Source organism: Sciurus carolinensis, chromosome 3, assembly GCF_902686445.1.
Source record: "Sciurus carolinensis chromosome 3, mSciCar1.2, whole genome shotgun sequence".
Lineage (NCBI taxonomy): Eukaryota > Metazoa > Chordata > Mammalia > Rodentia > Sciuridae > Sciurus > Sciurus carolinensis.
The window spans coordinates 37,129,686-37,151,078 of NC_062215.1; the positions used below are offsets into that span (position 1 = coordinate 37,129,686).

At 45.5% G+C, this 21,393-nt stretch overlaps 1 protein-coding gene across 4 annotated transcripts in view; it reads right to left on the bottom strand.

Annotated features, from left to right (window-relative positions):
* Positions 1-210: 210 nt before the first annotated feature.
* Positions 211-21,393, bottom strand: part of Hnf1b (HNF1 homeobox B) — a 52,483-nt gene continuing 31,300 nt past the window's right edge. For 2 of the 4 annotated variants that reach the window (XM_047546978.1, XM_047546976.1), the window contains exons 6-9: positions 17,207-17,339; positions 13,353-13,547; positions 10,594-10,712; positions 211-1,156 (exon numbers count right to left, since the gene is read on the bottom strand). In XM_047546978.1, coding sequence (XP_047402934.1) covers positions 1,136-1,156; positions 10,594-10,712; positions 13,353-13,547; positions 17,207-17,339 — 468 coding nt within the window. In that variant the 3' untranslated portion in view covers positions 211-1,135. Of the gene's footprint in view, positions 1,157-10,593; positions 10,713-13,352; positions 13,548-17,206; positions 17,343-21,393 lie in introns of all 4 variants that reach the window. The other 2 variants (XM_047546977.1, XM_047546975.1) reach the window with 1 other exon arrangement.

The window sequence follows — 21,393 nt, forward strand, 5'->3', positions numbered from 1 at the left end:
AACCAATGCTCCCCTACTTTGAATAGCAGAAAAACTGACACAAAAACTCCAGGGATGTGACAGTGGGTCCAGGCTTCTCCACATCCTAGGGGACACATGCTTTGATCCCAGTGGGGTAAGTGGAAAACCCCAAGGAGACCAGGGGCAGGGGTCTGGATGGAACCATGGCAGGGAAGGTGTCTGGGATAGAAATATGACTCTGGGCAGTGATAAAATAAACTGTTTTAATAGGAGGCTTCCTGCAATGGCACTTTTTCTTTTGCTATCAGCCAGTCAGTGTCCCTGCCCTGAGGTTTCTTGGGTGTGCCCTGGCTGAACTGCTAGCCCCACAGGAAGCCAGGACGTCACTCTGACATCTCTGGCCCCTCCAGGCATCCAGAGATGTGTCTTAACATTGGGAGATCAATGTTAGCTGGTGGTCAGTCCAAAGGATGCTGTCCTTCCATGTGTCCAGGCTGGAGGGAGGCTGGTGAAGGGCTTCACTTCCCATTTAGGGTGTTTCTCCATGGGGAAGAGAGAGGTGGCAAATCACCTTTGAAAGTTCAACTCTGACCTTTACAAAGAAAACTAGTAGGCACTTTAGTATTATATACAGGGCAGAGGGAGATGATGCGGAGGGGAAATTGCACTTAATTAGTTTATAGTTTACACCCATTGGACAAATTTACTTCTTTAAAAGAAATCTCAGGATCATTTGGGCTGGGGTGGGGAGAGAGAGTTTGCTGATATTTACAGTGGGTTTGGCTCAGTTCAACAGTGCGTGTCCTCCTCTCCTTGTTTCAGTAACAGATTCAAGTTTTCACATCAGTTTGTTCGATGAAGGGTCACAACACGGGCTCTGCCATTTTCTCTCTTCCTCCTGTGCGGTTTCAGGTGGCCCAGCTCTAGGATGGACAGGAGCACTTGACATTTTGGGAGAGGCATCATGACAATACTGCATAGAAGGGAAGCTGGGCTTCAGGCTGTGCCTCCCAAGAGCGGATTGTCTGCGGTGCCAGCAGGATGTCAGCTAAGCAGGGACCTCTCACAGGTGCTTGTCAGGTCACTGGGCTTTTCTGTGACAGCTGCCCAGAGGGTGACGGTGTGAAAAATAAGAGTCCTTGTTGCTGTGCACCAAGTAAGTGATGTGTGGACATCACCAGGCTTGCAGTGGACACTGCAAAGAGAGAGAAGAGAGCTCAGCTGTGTGCACTGGGCAGGGACATGGTCCATTAGTTTGGCTTCTCCAAGGGAGCTGACACCTGGCTCAGCCAGCAGAGAACTGGGGCTGGAGTTCTGGGCATCTAGGGCTATGCAGGTCTACAGTGTTGGTTCTGAAGCACACTTCCCTGGAGCTGGCTTTTCTGGCCACTTCAGGAGCGAAAAGTGAATTGCTGGGGACCTTGAAATAGTCCTAATGTGCTGAGTTTAACCCTGAAGTAGGGCTCCTCTTTCTGTGAGAGTGGTATTTATAGAGCACTCAGGGCAAAGGCAGTTGGGTGGGGAGCTCTCGTCTCTTATGTGTTTCTTCCTAAGATCTTTAAGTGCAGGGGTGCCCTAAATCACTGCTTCTCAAACTTTCACGGACCTACCAGTACAGAGAGCCCATTAGAACATAGACTCTGGTTCAATTCTGATTCTCAGGCTGGATGGGCCGAGGAATCTGCATTTCTAAGAATTCCCCAGGCTGTGTCAATGCTACTGATCTACGTGGAGTAGTGAAGCCTGAAGGCGTGTGAGGAAATGACCCCTTACTCCAACTTTCCACCCAGAAGGAACTTCAGAAATTGCAAAATGCTTTCTCAAGAATTGTTACTTTTAGGACCAGAAACTTGAAGAACTGGGGAAAGGATCCCAATGAAGCCTCTGATGCTATGCTTCTGGGGGTGGGGGCTGGAAAAGGAGACCACAGAATGGCTGGAGCAGCTGAGAGGAGCTACTCCACCTGTGTGGGGCAGCCTCCCCATCCAGAGCACTGGACCTCTTCCCTTTTAACTGTTCTGCAACATCATATTCTCCTTTCCCTTTCCTGTTTCTTCCTCCCCTTGTACTTTTGTTGGCATCCAAGGTTCTGCCTTTGGGCTTAGTGACTTATTCTATCAAGGACCACCCCCTGTCTGTCCCCCCTCATGCATGTGGGTGCGCACACACACACACACACACACACACACACACACCCCTACCACTACTGCCAGAGGTTTGTCATTCCATTATTATCTCATTAATCAGTGTTCCCAACCACAACCCTGTATGGAGCTACCATTATATCTACTTCACAGATTAGGACAACAAGGCTTAAAGAGAGCTAGTGATCATGGAAATGGGAGAGTGTGCAGTCAGAGACTCAAATGGCTTCTGGATGATCTCCCAGCATGAGATCTTATTGGGGTTAGGAGTCTTTTACTTACTTATCCTTGTGTTTTGGTCAAGTTACACACTCTCTCTCTCTCTGCCTCAGTTTCTTCCCACATGAAATGGAGGGTGTGGTGGGTTTGGATGGGTCGCTAGAGGGGAAGTCCTCTGAGTGGTGTTGACACAGTCCTGCACAGGGGGCCTCTATCCATGTTGCTCTTGAGGGTTCCTAAGAGTGGGCCTGAGGGGTGCGTTCGTGTAAGGAGACAGGTTTCTGTCCCTCCTGCATTCTTGAGGGCGTGGTCAGGGTTCTCTTGATACCCTTTGCCTCCTCTTCCTCCCTCTGCCCACCCCCATTCTTGAGCCTCTTTACTTTCCACTATCAGCTTTTTTCCAATTTTCAGATTTCAGGTGGAGGAGAGAGAAAATGGCTTGTGACCTTGCAGGTTTCAATAGAAGAGCAAACAAGAAGGACAGATAAGGAGACGCCAGTGAGATTCTATGACCTGTCATTAGGGATGGGCTTCCCAGCTATCAAATGTTTGCTCACATAATAAAATGGTGGCAGAGCCCTAAATGTTGTCAAAGGAACTAGAGTTATTTGCCCCCTTCAGAGTCTAAACACAAACATCTGATAAGGGGTGCACTGTGGTCCCTTAGAACTGGAGGCCCAGCACACCCAGCCCCAACAGGAGCCTCCCCATAAGATCCGTGAGAGACCATCCATCTGAAAGGTATGGTAGCGATGGCCCTCATCCTGAGAAGGTTTCTTACGTGAGGGTAACAGCTACGCAGATTGGGGTCCTTCCAATTTGGCTGCCAGGAGCCATGCTCAGGGTTTTATGCACATCCTTGAATTTATTTCTTCCATCATGGGCTGGGGCTGTAGCCCAGGGGTAGAACACTCATCTAGCATGATTGAGGCCTTAGTTTTGATTCCCAACACTGCAAAATAATTCTCCCATCAACACTCTGAGGTAGGTGGTTGTCACTCATTCATTAGACACATGGTTGGGTGCCTGCCATGGACTTGCACTTTTGGAGTCTAGGGAATGCAGCTGTGGACAAGGTCTGCCCACAACCTCATAGAGTTTCTGCTCTAATGGGAGTTTTGAATGACAAGTAAGCACATATACACATCTTCCTATACAATCAACTTACAAGTGGAGATGAGTACTTTGTAGGAAAATAAGCATGGTGGGAGGTTAGGGTGATTTGAAGGAAAAGGGAATAATTTAGGGAGAGGGTTAGGAGAGGCCTCTTCGAGTTGGTGACATTTGGGCTGAACGAAATGAAGAAGCAAGCATGTAAAGATGCACATTAAAAAGTGGGATCCCTTCAGCTTGGAACCCCTGAAGCCGAGGGAGGGAGAATGGGGACGCCAGCAGTGGTCTGATCATGCAGAGCCTCGTAAGTTTTCATTTCAGTTGCGTCGCAATGGAAAGCTGCTGGGGAGCTTTGACAGGGGAAGGACATGCTTGATTTCTCTTTTTAAGAGACCACTCTGGCTGCTGGGTGGTGGACAGAACATGGTGACACAAGGATAGACGTGGGAGCTAGGGGCCTCTGAAGGGATCAGCTGGGACAAGGGGTGCCTGAACTAAGACTAGGATGGTCCCAGTGGGAGCGGGGAGAAGTGGTCAGATTTAGGACGTATTCTGAAGGATCCCTAGCAGCACTTATTGATGGACCAGATGTGTGGCGTGGAGAGAAGAAACAAGAGGAAAGCAGTATAGAGATTCCCCAGAAAACTTGGAATGGAACCACCATTTGACCCAGCTATTCCACTCCTCGGTTTACACCCAAATAACTTAAAATCGTACTACAGTGATGTAGCCATATCAATGTTTATAGAAGCTCAACTCACAATAGCTAAACTATGGAACCAACCTAGAAGTCCTTCAACAGATGAATGGATAAAGAAAATGTGATTGATATACATATACATATACATATACATGTACATACACACACACACACACACACACACACATATATAATGGAATATTACTCAGCCTTAAAGAGGAATGAAATTATGGCATTTGCTGGTAAATGAATGGAGCTGGAGAATATCATGCTAAGCAAAATAAGTCAATCCCAAAAAATCAAAGGCTGAATGTTTTCTCTGACATGTGGATGCTAATTCACAATGGGGTTGAGACTAGGGAAAAATAGAGGTACTTTGGATTAGACAGAGGGAAGTGAAGGGAGGGATGGGGTATGGGGATAGGAAGAACAGAATGAATTGAACATTATTACCCTATGTGCATATATGATTACAACCGCTGTGATTCTACATCATGTACAAGCAGAAGAATGAAAAGTTATTCTCCATTTATGTATGATGTGTCAAAATGCATTCTACTATCATGTGTAACTAATGAGAACAGATTTTTTAAAAAGGAGTACTCTCATGCATCTCACATAAACAAATGGTACAATTTTTGGAAGTAGAGAAGCCCAAGGAGGAATAAATTTGGGTGAGGAGAAATAGGGGCAAAATGGAGAGTTCCTATTTTAGGTACGTTCAGTTTGAGAGACATCAGATATATTAGGCATGTTTGTGTCCCTGCCTAATACACTGCATTTGTCAAGGAGTCAATTGTCAGGACTGAATTACAGGACTTGTCAGTGCATATACTTGATCCAAAGTTATGGGATTGGAGGACACTCAGCTATAGACAAGACAAGGCTGAAGAAAGAGACCTGTTCTCTCTAACACATTAATGTTGAGAAGATGAGTTGCTAGGTAAGCAGAAGAGGAGGGGCCCAGTGCTGTAGGAGGAGAACCAGAAAGATGGCATCCTAAAATCAGGGAAAAGGAAGGGAGAGATCAACTGTGTCAAAGGTATTAAAAAGTAACCACTGGACTTAGCAACGTGGCGGTGGGAGCCAATGGGATACGGTGGAACGTGGAGACTAAAGTCAGTCTGCAGTGGTCTCTAGAGAGAATGGAGGGTGAGAAAAGGGAGAAGGCTAGCACAGGTAACTCACTTCTATCCTTATTAACTTAAGTGAGATTAAGAGATTACAGAGAGATTACAGCTCTGTTAATCAAAAGTAAAAACTATAATTCCAATTTTACAGATGAGGGAAATACAGCCTAAAGAGGTCATAAGTAACGTGGCCAGGTTCTCATGACAGCAAAGCTTGTGCTTCTAACCATTACATAAGATCATCTCCTATCTTCAGTGTGGCAATGGAGGGGCGGGGGTGGGGGGAATGCCCTTTGCCATTTAAAAATCTCCTTCCCAAGCTCTGGAGACACCCAGTGTTGCCATCGAGGGAAGCCAAGTGTGATCCAGCTTCCATGAACTGGGTGTTTCCTTTGGGTCAGGCAACTGAGTGACATGTTTCACAAGTTCTCTTACAATTAGTCCTTTCAGTAATCCCATGAGAAAAGGTGTCATTACCTTCATTTAATAGGTGAGGTTCAGAGAGGCTAACACATTTCCCTGAGGTCACACAAGTAGAAAGTGATAGAATTTGGAGCTTGGATTGGCCTAAGTCCTGGGTTGGTGCCTAGCCATTAGACCATTCTACCCCGCTCCCCGTGAGGAGGGTTGGGAGAGAGGGTACAGCTGCTGAGAATTTATGATGAGGCTATCCACCTCTTTCTTGTCAGCACCCCTGACTAGTGACTGCTCTGGGGGCCTCTCTTGACCTCCCTATAAAGTAGGAATCAAGCAGTGGGTAGAGAAAGTTGTGGAAACAAGAGTCGGTTTACAGCCTGCCCACACTTGTCCTAACCAAGGTCAGTGCGTGCTGCGGTCTGGTTTCCAGACTGGTGGAGCATTGTTATGCAAGAACGCAGGCACAAACCCACTCGGAAAGCAACTTGCCAGCACCCACGACTTGAGGAGGAGGGGGAGATATATGCTCTGGGAAGGACAGATGGCAGTAGCTGCAGAAGAATTCTTGGCAGAAGAAAGTGCCAGCCTGGGGTTCCTGCAACGTGATCCCCAAGGCCCCTGGGGCATGCCTGTCTTGATAACAGGAAGTACTGGGGTCAGACAGATGCAAGTTCACAGACTGGTTTTAGCCTTACACTTACATAGTCTCGGGTCTCTAGTATGGATGCTTAAAAATGGATATTGGAAGGTGAATGTTGTTTCATGGATTTGGAATGAGATGACCAAAGTCTGAAAGTCCAACTCTGGAATTTATTATCTGTGTGAACTTGTCCAGCGTCCTCCCCATCTCAGAACCTCAATTTTCTGCTTTGTAAATCAGGCATACAAATATTTACCTTGCAGGATGAGTAGGGGGGTTAACCAGATAAAGTAAGATAGAAAAGTGCCTGGAGGGCTTCTTGGAAAGTGGGAGGTACTCAAAAAATACTAATTCAGAGTCTGTCCGTCCATCCATCCATCCATCCATCCATTCATCTTTACTGAACATCTACTTTAGCTCAGGCATTTAGGTAAACACAAAGGACTTGGGTGCTTTGAGCAACCCCTGAACTACTTGCTGTTCTCTTGGGAGGTGGTTGAGAGGGGGCCTTTGTGTCAGCAGAATGGAAAACAGGGATCAGGAGCTGGGATGTGCTTGAGAGGTGTTATTGTTGGAAAGTCTTTGACCACACAAAGACCAAGCACTGTGTTCAACATTGAAGGAATCGGTGCAAGGGAAAACACAAGTCTCCAGAAAGAATCACAAATAGGAGAGGAATAGGGAGGGAGTTCCACTTTGAATATTTTGTGAGATGGGGGTAGGATTTCCTCCACTCATACATGAGGAAATCGAGTCTTACACAGGGGAAATTAACTGTCCAAGGTCACACAGCAGAGGGGGATGGAGCTGGGATTAATGAAGGTCTCTCAGCTTTTCCTACCACTGCACATGCCTCTAAAATAGCATTGCCCAGAATGTGTCCGTGTCCTGAGCACAGTGCACACCAATGGCCCACTTCTACACTCACGGCAGGAAGTGAAACGTTCTAAGAAGCCCTGCCCGAGGTGTTTAACTATGTTTAATCCAGCTCCGCCAACATATTTGAGCAGGAAAACCTTCTCTCCCCTCGCCGCATATACCTTCTGATGCCTAGCAATGGTTTTAAAATCCCTCTTGGGAAAAAAAAAATAGTTTAAAACAAAGAAGAAGAAAAATTGCTACCAGGTCTCTCTGGGAACTCATTTGTGACTTTTTGCCCTAGGAACAGAGTTTGTACAAAGTGTCTTCACCTTGGATATTTTCAGCTGTCAGGAAGAGGCCCTTGACCCTTGTTTTACTTCATTCTAACTTTTCCATTTCTCTTTGTCCTTTAGTGTGAAAGAAGACAATTTTCTGATTAGAAACTTAATTTTTACTTTGGTTCCTGAGCACCACAGACAACAAGAGCAAGCAGCAATTGCCAAGGGAATTTTAAAGATGGGTATTGGGTTGGGTGTGGGGTGACACCTGTATCCCAATAACTCAGGAGGCTGAGGCAGAAGGATTGCAAGTTCAAGACCAGCCTCAGTAACTTAGCAAGGCCCTAAGGAACTTGAGAGAAATCCTGTCTCAAAATAAAACATAAAAAGGGCTAGAGATGTAACCCAGTGGTAGAACAGCCCTGGTTCAATCTCCAGTACTAAAAAAAAAAAAAAAAAAAAAAAAAAAAAAAAGAAGAAGAAGAAGAAGAAAAGATGGGTATTGGAAGACAAATATTGTTTAAGTGCAAATAGCCCAGGATCTGGAGTCAAAGACCGAAGTCCAGAGGTCAAGCTCTAGAATTTATCATCTGTGTCTGACCTTGGGCAGGTCACTCTCTATTTCTGAGCTTCAGTTTCTTTGTACTTAGATTGCAATAAAAAGAAAATGATGCCTCTTCCTCTTCCGGTCTCAACCGCTCTGGGAGCAGCGGCTTACGGTGCAGACATGGCCAAGTCCAAGAACCACACTATGCACAACCAATCCCGAAAATGGCACAGAAATGGAATCAAGAAACCCCATCACAGAGATATGAATCTCTTAAGGGGGTAGACCCCAAGTTCCTGAGAAATAAGCATTTTTCCAAGAAGCACAGCAAGAAGAGCCTGAAAAAGATGCAGGCAAACAACACCAAGGCCGTGAGTGCACGTGCTGAGGCTGTCAAGGCCCTGGTAAAGCCTAAGGAGGTGAAGCCCAAGATACCAAAGGGTGCCAGCCACAAACTCGAACACCTTGCCTTGCTTGCCCATCCCAAGCATGGCCAGGGAACGCAGGCTCTGCCAGCCAAAGGCCAAAGCCCAAACCAAGATCCAGGCTGCAACTCCAGTTCCAGTATCAGCATCCACTCCCGCCCCCAAGGGTGCCCAGGTCTCTGGGAAGACTCCATAATAAAAACCTCTGTGAATGTGAGGACAGAAAGACTGGTGTGACCCCTGAGCCCCTATCTATGGGGACTGGTGTCCTCCTGTGCTGTTTGTATAAATAAATCCAGAGGCAGGAAAAAAAAAAAGAAAGAAAATGATGATATAATGGTCATGAGAAATATAAACTGTAAAGTGCCACATGAGGTTTTTTCTGAGTATAATGATCATCTTCCTAATTGTAAAGACGAATCTCTTTCCAGATTTCTGAACTGTCTGGGGACACAGAGACAGGTTCAGAATAGATCTAGAGGCAGCTCATGCAGTGTCAAGGTTGGCTGGCTACTCTGTCCCATAGAGGAAAGAAGGCACTTGGGTGCTGGTGGCAGTGTTTCGGGGAGCATCTTAAAACATTCTGATTAAGAGACCATTTCCTGAATTCATAGGACTCATTTCAACAAGCAAGCATCAAAGTCAACTTGGGAAAGACAGGAATAATTAATTACAGTCCTGTCTAGGACTGACCAAGTGGCAGATGGATTGATAAACCTTTCAAAGGGGAAGGTATTCCCAAGCAGGGCTGCTGCGCCTGGCTGCCCTCCTGACTGAGATTTGTGAGCACAGATAAATGTTTTCCCTGCTCACTACAAAGAGTGGGAAATCGCACGGGAGTCGAAGGGCAGGGCAACAGGGTGGGGTGGGGGTTGTCCTTTAATCCTCTATTGGGTGAGAGAAGAGTGGCAAAGCAGATCCCACACCCCTCTCCCTCCACCCACAATGCCAGAGCCCAGCTGCTCAGGCCATGTGTGTTTCAACACTCAAGATGTGCCAGGCACTTGATCTATGAGACCTCACCAAATCCTTGAAACAAGAGGATGTGACAACCATCATCATTTTAAAGATGAAGACATGAAGGATCAGGGAGGTCAAGTTCACCAGCAATAGCAATAGTTAATGGCAGAGCCAGGAACAGAACCCACCTGCTCCCCTTCATCTAGGGCTAGAAGAAGATGGGCCACAGGAAAGAACAAAGACTGCTGAGCCCATGAAAGAATCCGCTCAGAAGCACAAGGTAGTGGATGAGGTATGATTTGCCAGAGCTCAGATGGAAAAAGACCATCAACTAGACGGAATCCTGCTGAGTGCCTCTGACGTGAAGTTCAAGGTTGTCGCCTTCTTATCTAGTAATCAATAAAGGCCAAACAGTTCCCACGCTGCTCAGACCCCAGCTGCTAAAAGGTCTTATTGTGTTCTCTGGAGTCATTCTGTGTCCAGACACCTCACCCTGTTTTCTGACCCACAGGGTCCCGCTGTAGTCCAGCTGTCTGAGCTGCAGCCATGAGCCCTGTTGTTGGTTGCTTGTCTTTACTAGTTCATCTCCTCTGTGGGGAGGTGGCAATTACTCATCAGCCTGAGTGGTGACTAAGTCTCTGGATTCCCCACTTTTAGCACACCAGGAAGTTGATTCTAAGTTTCTTGATAAAACACCAAGTGAATGCAGACCCCTGAAATGGCCATGCTGTCTGTTGGGGAGTCCCCATGGGATCACAGAATCAGGTTGTTCCCTAGAGCTTACGGTATCTGTGTCTAATGTGGATTCTGGCCTGGGGATATCAGTCTCAGGATTCCTGATGCATCACTCACCTGCCCCATTGACCACTTTGGCAAAGTAAGAAACTCAACAAATGGTCTGACCATTTCCTGAACCCTCCCTGGAAATGACCTTTCCACAGTCTTCCACCATTCCACCGTTGAGTGCTCAATCTCAGTGCCTAACGGCTCTGTGTGATCTCAGCTCCAGTGACTGGCAAACTCCAGTCCTCATTTACACTCTTGTTGGGGAATCTGGGGGAGCCCCTTTGGCTTGTGACCTCAGGGATTCTTTTAGCAAGTAACTAAAGAAACCTCGGAAGTAGCCGAATCCACATCTTCATCACAGCAATAGCTTCTGTCACGCCACCCCATGCCCGCCCTGTTCTGTTGGCATTACCTGTTTACTGGAAGACATGTTGGTGAGTGTACTGATGCTGCTGGTGTCTGTGACCACCATCGCAGATGGAAACCGGGAGGTGTGGGAATACTGGGGGGGCTCCTGCTTGTGTGCATACACTGCAGAGAGAGAAGGAAGACAAAATCAAAGTGTAGACACAGTTATATATGCAGCAACAGTCCCCCGCATTCTATGTTATACAGCTCCTGTTTGCCTGGGCAGATAAAAGAGGGTGATGGTTCTGTGTGGAAAACAGTACAATGTGGCGAAGTCCTGGCCCCTTTATCAAGTTACATAACCTCAGTTTCCTCACCTGTAAAATGGGACTGATTGCTATTGTAGGTGAGCAGATACCATTTTTAAACTACTTTGTACCAAATACATGAACAGCCTTGCATAGTGCCTAGTACACAGTGGTGCTTGGGAACACTTCTGTTCCTCTGACTTTCAGTGAAATAATAGGTGCCTCCCATCAGTCAGTGATCCTTAGGCATCTGTGGCACATCTGATATTTTAAGTCAAAAAATGTTCTAGCTAGGCGTGTTGGCAGGACGATTGCAAGTTTGAATTCAGCCTCACCAACTTAGTGAGATACTGTCTTAAAATAAAATAATAAAAAGGCCTGGGAATGTGGCTCAGTGGTAAAGCATCCCTGGGTTCAATCTCCACTATCCCAAAAAAGAAAAAAAAAATTCTAAGTAGCCAGCCAACATGAAGCACAGGCTTATTCTTTTAGCCATGACTCGAACTCCAGGTCTCCTGCCAGAGTTGTAGACTAATTAACAACTGTAATTAAACTCATGTGCAATTAACCGTATTATTCTGGGCTATTCTAGTTTGCACTGAAATGATGTCACAGCTTTATGACATCAAGAAAATAGGATAAACCAAAGGAAACCAGATTCAAATAAAACTTTCAGGAGCATGTGACTTGATGTTCTGTTTTACAAGTACTTGTTCACCACATCTAGAACGTTTTGACTCAGGTTAGTTATCCATAAGAATAATCTAGCGGGGAGGGAAGAATAGAAGTTCACTGGATTAGACAAAGGGGAATGAAGGAAGGGGGGATGGGAATAGGAAAGACAGTAGAATGAATAGGACGTAACTTTCCTATGTGCATATATGAACACAAGACCAGTGAAATACCATACCATGTACAACTGCAAGAAAGGGATCCTAATTAGAATAAGTTATACTCCCTGTGTCTATAATATGTCAAAACACACTCTACTGTCATGTATATCTAAAAAGAACAAATAAAATTTTAAAAGAGAATAATCTAAATTCCAGATCACATGACAGATTAATGAAAATATGCAGATGCTTGGCCACAAGGGAGGGACCAGCCTGTTGTCAGAACGCAGAGCCTAGCAAGGAGTCCTCCAGTGGGGACGGGGACAAAGATCACAGTGCCACCCCAGTTCGCTCTTCTTGTGTAGGGATGTTGTTGGGTTCTCTCTTTGTGGCTGCTGGGCCTCAGCAACCCACAGGTCACTGGTGATCACTCTGTCTATCTGCCAGTAAGGGAGCCTGCCCAGGCAAGCGGGTCGAGGCAAGGAAAGCGCATATTACCAGGCTATGGGGGAGAGAAGTGAGGCACACGTGATCTGAGACTCTGCTACAGGATGTGGCAGATTTTTAGAGACCACGAATATGTGATTGGAATGTGAGATGGTGCCCAGAACCAGCTCTGCCGGCCAGAGTAGGGACCAAGCCCTGAGGATAGAAGGCTGTTCACTTTTAGACCTACAGCTTTTTTCCGTGGAGAAACCCCAATCCTCTTTTCCATTGTCCTCTAGGACTCCCTTAGTAAGCAATCACTTGCATTTCTATAACTCTTTATGCTTAGCAGATGTACTTCACCACAATTTTTATTTAATTTTCATAATGATCCTATAAAGCACACTATTCTCATTTTATCCAGGGAGAAAAAGAATCAGCATAGGTAAGTAATCTGCCAGTTGCTGCATAGCCATTAAGTGTCAGAGCCAGTATTCAAATCCAGGTCTCTCTGACTTAAGACAAGTCTCCCCTGGACACTTCCCTGGTGTTTTTGAAGCAGGGATGCTGTCCATTCTTTCCATGACTCCTCCCAAACTCACAGTCCAGGAACTATAGACAGACCTGGCTGGAGGCCTAGAAGCCTAGAGGTCTGGAGTCTCAGGATGGAAGATAGAGATAGGCAGACTTACGGGAGGTATAGAAACTGGATGTGGGGTATCTTCTGTGCAAGGGGTAGTAACTCTGACGCTCTTCATTCAGGGTGGTGTGCAGGTGGTAGTTTCCACCTATGTTTGTATTTTTTGATTAGAGATATCTAGGGTGTATAAATTGAGGGTCTAGGAATTCTTTTATTTCAGAGAGACAAACAAGATACACACTATATGCCTACTCTAATTATTTGGTAATGGCTGCTTGGAATCTTGGATTGAAAAGGCAAAGCTGACTCCCTGGGAAAGGTGCTGCAGCTGATCAGGGGTATCTTTTCCACAGATGCTGGAATGGGAAACCCTGGTGTGCATTCCGCATTCTCTCTCCAACTCCCCTTTACACGTAGGCCTAAGTTGTTCTTCACAAACCTGCCCCTGGGAATCTTGTGGGTTGATAAGAGGATCAGAAAGGAAGAGCAAGGCACAAGAGTTGTGCTTGATAAATCATTTTGGTTGATTATAAGTAAAGACAAGTGACCAAGCCAAAAACCTTCCAAAGAGGAAAGAGATCGGGCTGCTTCCTCCCAATCACTCCAGTGTCCTTACTGTGTGAGTTCTGCAGCTGAGTCACAGCAGCCATGAAAGGTTGCTGGGCCATGTGGCTGCCGGGGCTCTGCTGCATAAGGGGCTGCTGGTGAGGGCTGTGCAGCTGCTGGGAGAACTGGACAGGCTGCAGGGCTGCCAGGCTGCTGGCCACACTGTTGATGACTGGGACGCTCTGTGCTTGGGAGGTGTTGAGGCCTGTGGAGACAAGAGAGAAAGGTCAGAGACGGCTTCCGGGATGAGAAGAGGTGAATGGATGACAACAGCCATTGAAGGACCCCCTGCTCAATGCATGCAGGATGAGCCTGTTATGTAAGAGATGGCATGGGAGGCGACTTTAGGAACAAGGGAACTGAGACTTGGAGAGACTCATTTCCTTGTTCAAATTCCACAGTGGTTTGTGGAATGAAGACAAGTATTAAACTAATCTGATTGGAGCCTGAGAATCTCCCAAAGTCCTATGCCACCTCCCAAACTCAGCTCCCTTGAGTTTACCAGAAACCTGGGAAAGTTGACTCTACTTGCCTGCTCTACCCATGCTGGACGGGTGAAAAAAAAGACTTGTCCTGGTCCCTCAGAGAGTGACAGGTGTCCACTCTGGGTCATGGGTCATTGCCCAGGATTATCTTTCCAGTAGAGGGCAGTGTGTGCAGGGACCCACATTTCGATTCAAAATAAAGGTCTGAAGACCCTATTTAGCAGACTGTACAAAGACCCGAAGGGAGGTCAAGTGCCAACTCTTGACTAGCAGAGCAGGGAGGAAAGCACTGGAGCTCAGTGGGTCTATGAAGTAGGTATATCCAAACTGTCAGCACAGGGCTTGTGGTATCAAAAGGGCCATGTTTGGGAAGGAGGAAGTACTAAGTCAAAGTCAGCCCTGGTAGTGACAGTGGGTCTTGCCGTCTTTCTGTTCCAGAGATAGGAGGACCTCTGTGGCTTGGTACTGTGTCTATATCCTGAGGCCTCTTTAGGACCTGGACCAGCACTGTAAGGACTGGGTCCCCTGGTATCCACACTCTAGCTGTTCCCTGGGCAGGACTCTGGGGAAGACAGCTGAGGCAGGGTTGGAGTGGGGGTAAGAGAAGACACCCTGACCTCTTTCCTGGAACAAAGTTCCTTTGTTCATGCTTTCAGTGAAGTAAGGGGAAGAATGGAATTGAAGAAAGAAATCCAGAAAAAAAAAAGTCTATTTTAGGTAGATGCAGAAAGGACACCTAGAGAGCCGTTCCTGAAACAGAGATGGTTTCATAAGTAGCACTGTGGGAAGTCCCCCACGGAGATAGCACAAAGTCCTTAACAATTGCTTACTCAGAGCTTTAGCTGATATTGTTATCAGAACCTAAAAGGCGAGACCCCTGAACAGAAAGGAAGGGGGAGTAATCTTCCTCTTGACTCTCCTGGGTGGAGGGGGGGGTGGGGGTGGGACCCTCTGATCATTCTTAGAATAGCATCATCTCCAATTGACTGGGGTGGGGGTCAGTTTCTCCCCAAGCCAGCATATCACCTGAAATCCTGATATCCTGTTTCACTATGCCACCTCCGACTTGTAGTCTCAGTCTCCTAGGAAGCCCCACAGATTGGTTGTTTTTCCAGGACTTGATGGCCACTGCTCTGTTGGGGAAATCTTTGCCCGGAAAAAGCAAATTAACCTGTCTACAATGGTTGATATTTGAAGGCATAGTTCTGAAACCTGCCTGAGCTTCAGAGCCACTTTGGGGGCACTCTTTAAGAAATATACATTCCGGGAGTTGGGGATGTAGCTCAGTGGTAGAATACTTGCCTAGCATGTGTGAGGTCCCCAGTTTGACCCCCAGCACTGCAAAAGGAAAAAAACAAACCAACCTCCCCCCCAAAAAAAAACAGAAAAAAAGAAATATACATTCCTGAGCCCCGCCCAAGACTTAATGAGTCAGAACCTTCAGAGGTGGGGCCTAGGAATCTTATTTTCAACAGAGTCTGTGATCCTGATGTGCCTCACTTCCAGGATGGAGAGCCTCTGATGTCATTCTAGTTCTTGCAGCGTGACTCTTGATATTTTCATCCGTTTTCTGGGCACAGATTCCTGCTTAAGCAGCATCTGCTGGAAGCAGTCCAGTAGATGAATAGAGAATGAGGAGTTGGCATTGACAAATCATTTGTCCTGAGTCCTCCTATCCCCAGGCAGAGCCTCTGTACATGTGTTGGCTCAACGAGGATGCCTGCAACCGGCTCTTTATACCACACTCCTTGGGGTGGGACCACTGTGTCTCAGCAGAGTCTGCTGATGATCCTCGCCATTCTTCACACTGTGTACCCCAAGTACACATCCACTTAAGGTCCATGTACCTTTCAGGGCTGCCTACCTGCTGTAGGAGGCCATTGTGGGGAGATGGAGACGTATGGCGGAGGAAAATTTGGAAGAACGAAATTGAGAAATAGGCAATAGCTCTATAGAAAATTTTAGTTTGGATTGTCCCCAAAATAATATATAGAACTGTGTATGTCAGCCAAATCTTGGTGTGGGAAGAAGGAAGGCAAGTGGGTCCTTTTGTGTATCGTTTCAGAAATAAGGAAGTGAGCATCTTACCCAGGGGTTTTTACATCTTTTAGAGGGCAAGCATGCTTTTCAGGTATGCTATCTCATTCTCAATCCAAAATCTGGTGTTAATTTGGTTACCATTGTCCATGCATGTTCCAGAGGGTTCAGTGAAAAAACAGTAAATTTTAAATAAGTTTTTAGTTTGCAAATTCTCTAAAGGCTTCTCCATTCCCATTTTCCTTCTGCATAAATTAATGTAGAATGTGTTAATTTCCCAGTAGCTACACTCATTCAATAAATCTGTGTGCCTCCAACGGGCCCAGCCCTGTTCTGCCCTCAAAGGACCCATAAGTCCATTCCCTAAGGAGGTGATTCAAGTTCCAAGTGATCCTAAATCTGAGAGCTGATTTAGGGAGAGAAGAGGGAAGGAAAGAAAGATTCAGGAACAATCAGAGGTGGTTCATAAGGACACTAGACATAAAAAAGGCCAAGAGGACACAGGGCAATAGAGAGTAAAAGATGAATAATATGCCACCCTTAGATCTCTCCCCAATCATCTCAGAATACTTCCGAGGGTCACAATGGTGGTTTTAAGAAACAACAGCTTGAATACACAGGACACTTGTCAACGTGAAAACTCTCAGAGACATGCACAGCCACAGCCTGCTCAGGCTCCCTGTGGTCTGGAATGGCTGGCTGGGATGGGGCACAGGCTGTATGTAGGATAGGAGCCTCCTGGCGCTGAACAGAACTGGTGCATTTCTCTGTCTTTAGGCAAGTGCCTAAATTACCGATTTCTCCTTTAAGTTTCCAAAACTCAGACACACTGTGACAGTGTCCCTCTGGATCCTCCCTACGTATTTTCACCAACATTTAAAGAGGTCTCATCTCCACATAAATTCCCTGTTCAGAAGGAAACCTATCATGTCTTGCTCCATCCTCACCAACACAAAGAACTGTCTGAAAAAATCTGTCACATACATAAGCTGTGACATTATACATATTCATGCTTTATAGATTTACAAGCATGTCTGTATTCACAGTCATTTGATGGTTTCAACAACTCATTTTATATAGTTGAGGAAATTGAACCTCATAAAGGTTCAATGATTTGACCTGGGCTGTACAGCTAGTAAACTGTGACCAGGATTCAAATTCATTCCAAAAATTTCTCTTGCTTTGAGCTAAACAATCTGAATATTGTTAAGGAGAGAGCAAAGGAACTAAAGCAGTTAGATTGATACAAAGGGGATTGCCTATGGTCCTTTTCCTAATCATGCTGATTTGCTTCCCATTCTTTCCCCCAGCCCCAAGTTTTCTGACCAAGAAGAGAACTTACTTTGTGCAATGGCCATGACTCCAGACAGGGGGGTCATGATGAGGTTTTGAGATTGCTGGGGATTGTGGTGGGAGAGGCTGTGGATGTTGGTCAAGGTGCTGACCGGGGGCAAACCTCCTCCTGAAACTGATATCTGCTGGAGAGGATAAACAAGAGAGCATGAGTAAAACTGGAACCACCAAGGGCGGTTTCCAGAATGACATGACTTAGCAAATCTTCGGCACAGCTAACTCATTCATTCACTGATTCATCCGTTCACTCAATGATTATTAAGTACCTACTGTGGGACAGATACTCTTTTAGTGGCTGAGAATAGGGCAGTAAGTAAAACAGGAAATTCTCTCTGCTCTTGTGGTGCTTACATTTGTTGTTGTCTTTGCACATTATTTTTGCTTCAGAAATTCTGCTCATGTGTCCCTAGCTCACTTTGCGTGCACCCTCTGTTCTGCTTTCTGCCTTCTATATTATTGGTGCTAGAGACACATGACTGCGAAAAACATAGCTCAAGAAATGCCCTGGGATTCCCCAGTGAGAGTAATTAGGGACCAGGCAGGAGTGCAGGGAAACTCTCACTGAGTCCTGCTCATGTGTTAACTCACAGACCCCACGACAATCCCAGGATACTTCTGTCCTTCCCATTTCATGGATGAGACACCAAGACACAGAGTAGACTTGCATCCTGTCTAAGATTCCGTAACTTAATGGCACATCTTTTATTCAAGTCCAGGTCTGTCTGACCCTAGAACCCAAGTTTTTATCTATTATATAGGAAACCCCTCCCCCTCACCCCATAATTGTTACTAAGGGTTGGGGGAGCTAAGACATTATTGGATTATTCTGTTTTTTTTCTCAACTCTTCACTATACATTTCCTCCCTCCCTCCCTCCCTCCCTCCCTCCCTTCCTTCCTTCCTTCCTTCCTTCCTTCCTTCCTTCCTTCCCTCCCTCCCTCCTGCCAAGCAGCTGATATTGTAATAATAAGCTACTAAGCAAGTTCTCCATTCTGTTTCTTCATTGTATTTAGATTAGGAAGGAAAATCTACTCTCATTCTTATATATTTACTTTTGTCTTGGCCACTTAATTGAATCCTTTTACTTGTTCCTACCAGTATCTTTTCCTCATTTTTCCTCACTTTTCCAAGTGTATAACTGCATCACAAGCACAAAATGTTAACAGAGACTTCTTTGCTAGAACAAATGTCTACATGTCTGTCGGTTAAAACTTCCTGGAAAGTATTAAACAAAAACAACTGTAATAGATGTGCTTGTTTTGATCCTGATGTTATCAGATATGTTTTTACTCTTCCCCATTAATTATAATTATATTGGAGTTATCAGTCTAATACCCACACTTTTTCATGATAGTTTGCTATTTATGGTTTTAAAATAATTTTCTAAAATGGTTATTAAGAAAGGACTGTCCCCCCTCATTCTAAATAAGCTCAGACATCAGGAATCCTGGGAGATGCTTTAGAGTTAGGATACATCATGTGTCTGAGTAATTCAGCTTTCCTTCTTCCATCTTTTGCTACCTAGAGCTCTTCAGATTATAGGTCTCAAATTAGTGCCCAGGTAAGACGCTATCTCTGGCCCTGCCCTTCTGGTCAACCCCATAGTTTCCAAGGTTAATTTTAAAAAAGAAAGAAAAAACCCAAACAGGTTTGTTTGTGTTTTTAAAATGAGCATCAAGAAATGAGTTAGAGGTCACATGACCAAGAAGGAATTCCAACCACATCAAACAAGAGAGAACCAGCCTGTTTGCTGGACTTGTTTTTCAAAATGTCAGAGTCATAAAAAAAAAAAAAAAAAAATCAGTAACCTGCTCTCAGACTGAATCCCTTGGGTAATATAGTCAATGGAGAAAGTCAACGAAGAGACAGTCATCTTGCTGCCATTTCAACATTTGGTTTTGATAGTGCAACGGAACAGAAATGTGGATGCCAATGATTAAAAACAATTTAAATGTGTATAGCTTTAGAGCTTGTAAATTGCTTTCACTCATTGTCCTTAGTAGATAATGACCCAAACAGGACAGGCATTATTATTATTGTCCCTGCATTACAAAATAAGAAACTGATCCTCAGAAGAATTTAGACTAATTCTATGTCACTTACTAGTAAGAGAGGAAGCCAGAATTTGAACCCAGTTTTGCTAGAGTTCAAATCCCTTCCACTCACTATTGTTTGGGTAGCCTTCCTCGAGTGACTTCTTCTAAAAGGCAACCGCTATTTTTCATTTGCCTCAAAGACAGAGAAGCCGGAGAACTGCCAAGGATATCATGGTGACCCTAACATGACAGTTTGGAGAATTGAATTATATAATGCTGCCATTTACAGTCCTTTCCCTGTGCCAGTTTCTTCACATGCCTACCACCTATGAGGGTGGTAATATTACCTCTATTTTTCAGACAAGGAAACAGGTTTATGGAAGTTAAGAAATGTGCTCCAGTGGTAGATTGGGGCTGAAAGCAGATGATCTGCCTGTAAGGCCTGAGTTTTTCACCCTTAGACCATATTGCCTGACACCGTGAAAGTATCCAGTATGTGCTTTTTCTTTTTATATTTTATTTTAAAATTCGACATACATAGATTTCAACCCTAAACCTGACCAACTTTTGTCAGTGCATACCATTTTGGTATGGAGGTGTGGGGAGCCAACAGTGCAAAAGAAAGCTCAAACAGATTGGCATTATTCCCAAAACCGATCCCTGGGGGCAGATTTCAAAGGCGGGCCCTACTGAAAGTTAGCACACAGAGACTGTCATTCCTAGAACAGAGCTGTAAGCAATCTTTGCACCCAACCCGTGACGTAGGCACAATGAAGAAACTGAAGTTAAGCACTTTTCCCACCCTTCTGCTGGTAAATGACAAGAGACAAGACTTGGACATGCGGGTCCCTGGCCTGTGTTCCTTTTAAACCAAGGTAGACCAAGATCTGTGATGGACTTGTTATATATTAACAGGGAGCAGACTCTCGATTTGGGGCATCCAGTGATAGTGACATAGCATAAGAGCCAGGGTGCTGGAGACAAGGGAAAAGCTGGTCCCTGCAAACAAGCTTCCAGATGTTTGCTAACAGTGCGGTGCGCTGTCTTGGTCAATCATCAATCCAGTAATATACTGCCCAGTGGGGCACTGCCGAGTAGAGAGGGAAGAGAAAAGTTTGTCTGCAGGCTGCATTTGGGGCAGCCTAGACCTGGGTGAGGCAGCTTGCCTCTTAGGAGGAAGAGGGGAGAGTGTGAGAGCTGCAAGGGAAACCCCAAGGACTTTTAAGCTATAAGAGCCAAGACTTGGTTTTTCTTTTCTTTTCTTTTGGTGGTGCTGGGGATGGATCCCCAGGCTTCTCACAGTCAGTCAAGAGCTATTCCCCTGAATTGCATCCCCAGTCTGAGCCTTGGAAGAGTTTATCTACTGAGAAGTGAGGACCTCTTCTTTTTCTAGGGAAGCCTGGGTAATGCTTAACCCTAATTTGTTTTGCTCTAGACGTGACTCTTGAGAAATCATAAAGACTTTCCCGAGGTGGTCAACACAAATTATTCTTCAGGAAGAATCTTTCTTAAGGGATGGGGGGAGGGCAAGAGGGCTGCAAAATGCCTCCCACTTGGATGTTCTTTCCTTTTTGGTTTGCAAGAACCGCCACCAGGGAGACCAGCTCAGATCCCCTGAAACTGGTCTCCCCCAGAAATTACACTTTGTTTTTCCTCCAGGGAGCTGGGACTTGATCACCTGTGACTCACTATTCCTGTGTTGCCTACACAGCACACACGTCAAGGTCTAAAATGGCATCTGCTCCCTGCCGCCCTCTCCCCATTCTGGCCCCCACTGGCCTCCAGGTCAGATGCCTTGCGGGAATGTGTGCAGCTCCACCTGCAGCAAGGAAGTTAGGAACCTGCAGCTCCTCCCTCCCCCCAAACACAAAGCATGACCCAGAGAATAAAGTTTTCCACTTCCTACCCTCACTAGTGTCGAAATACCTCTTTTGTCTCACAAGTCCCTCTCCCCTGCCCTTGTGTTGCCACAGGATTAGAACCTTGAAAAATTTAAATTATCCATTCCTTACCAAGTAGGCCGAACTTACATCTGGGTGTGGGGCTGTGGGCATAGTTACAGAAAACTTCATTTAATGAGAATAACATCAACCTTAACATAACAGAAACATTGCCACTTATTAAATAAAGACTGTGTTGAA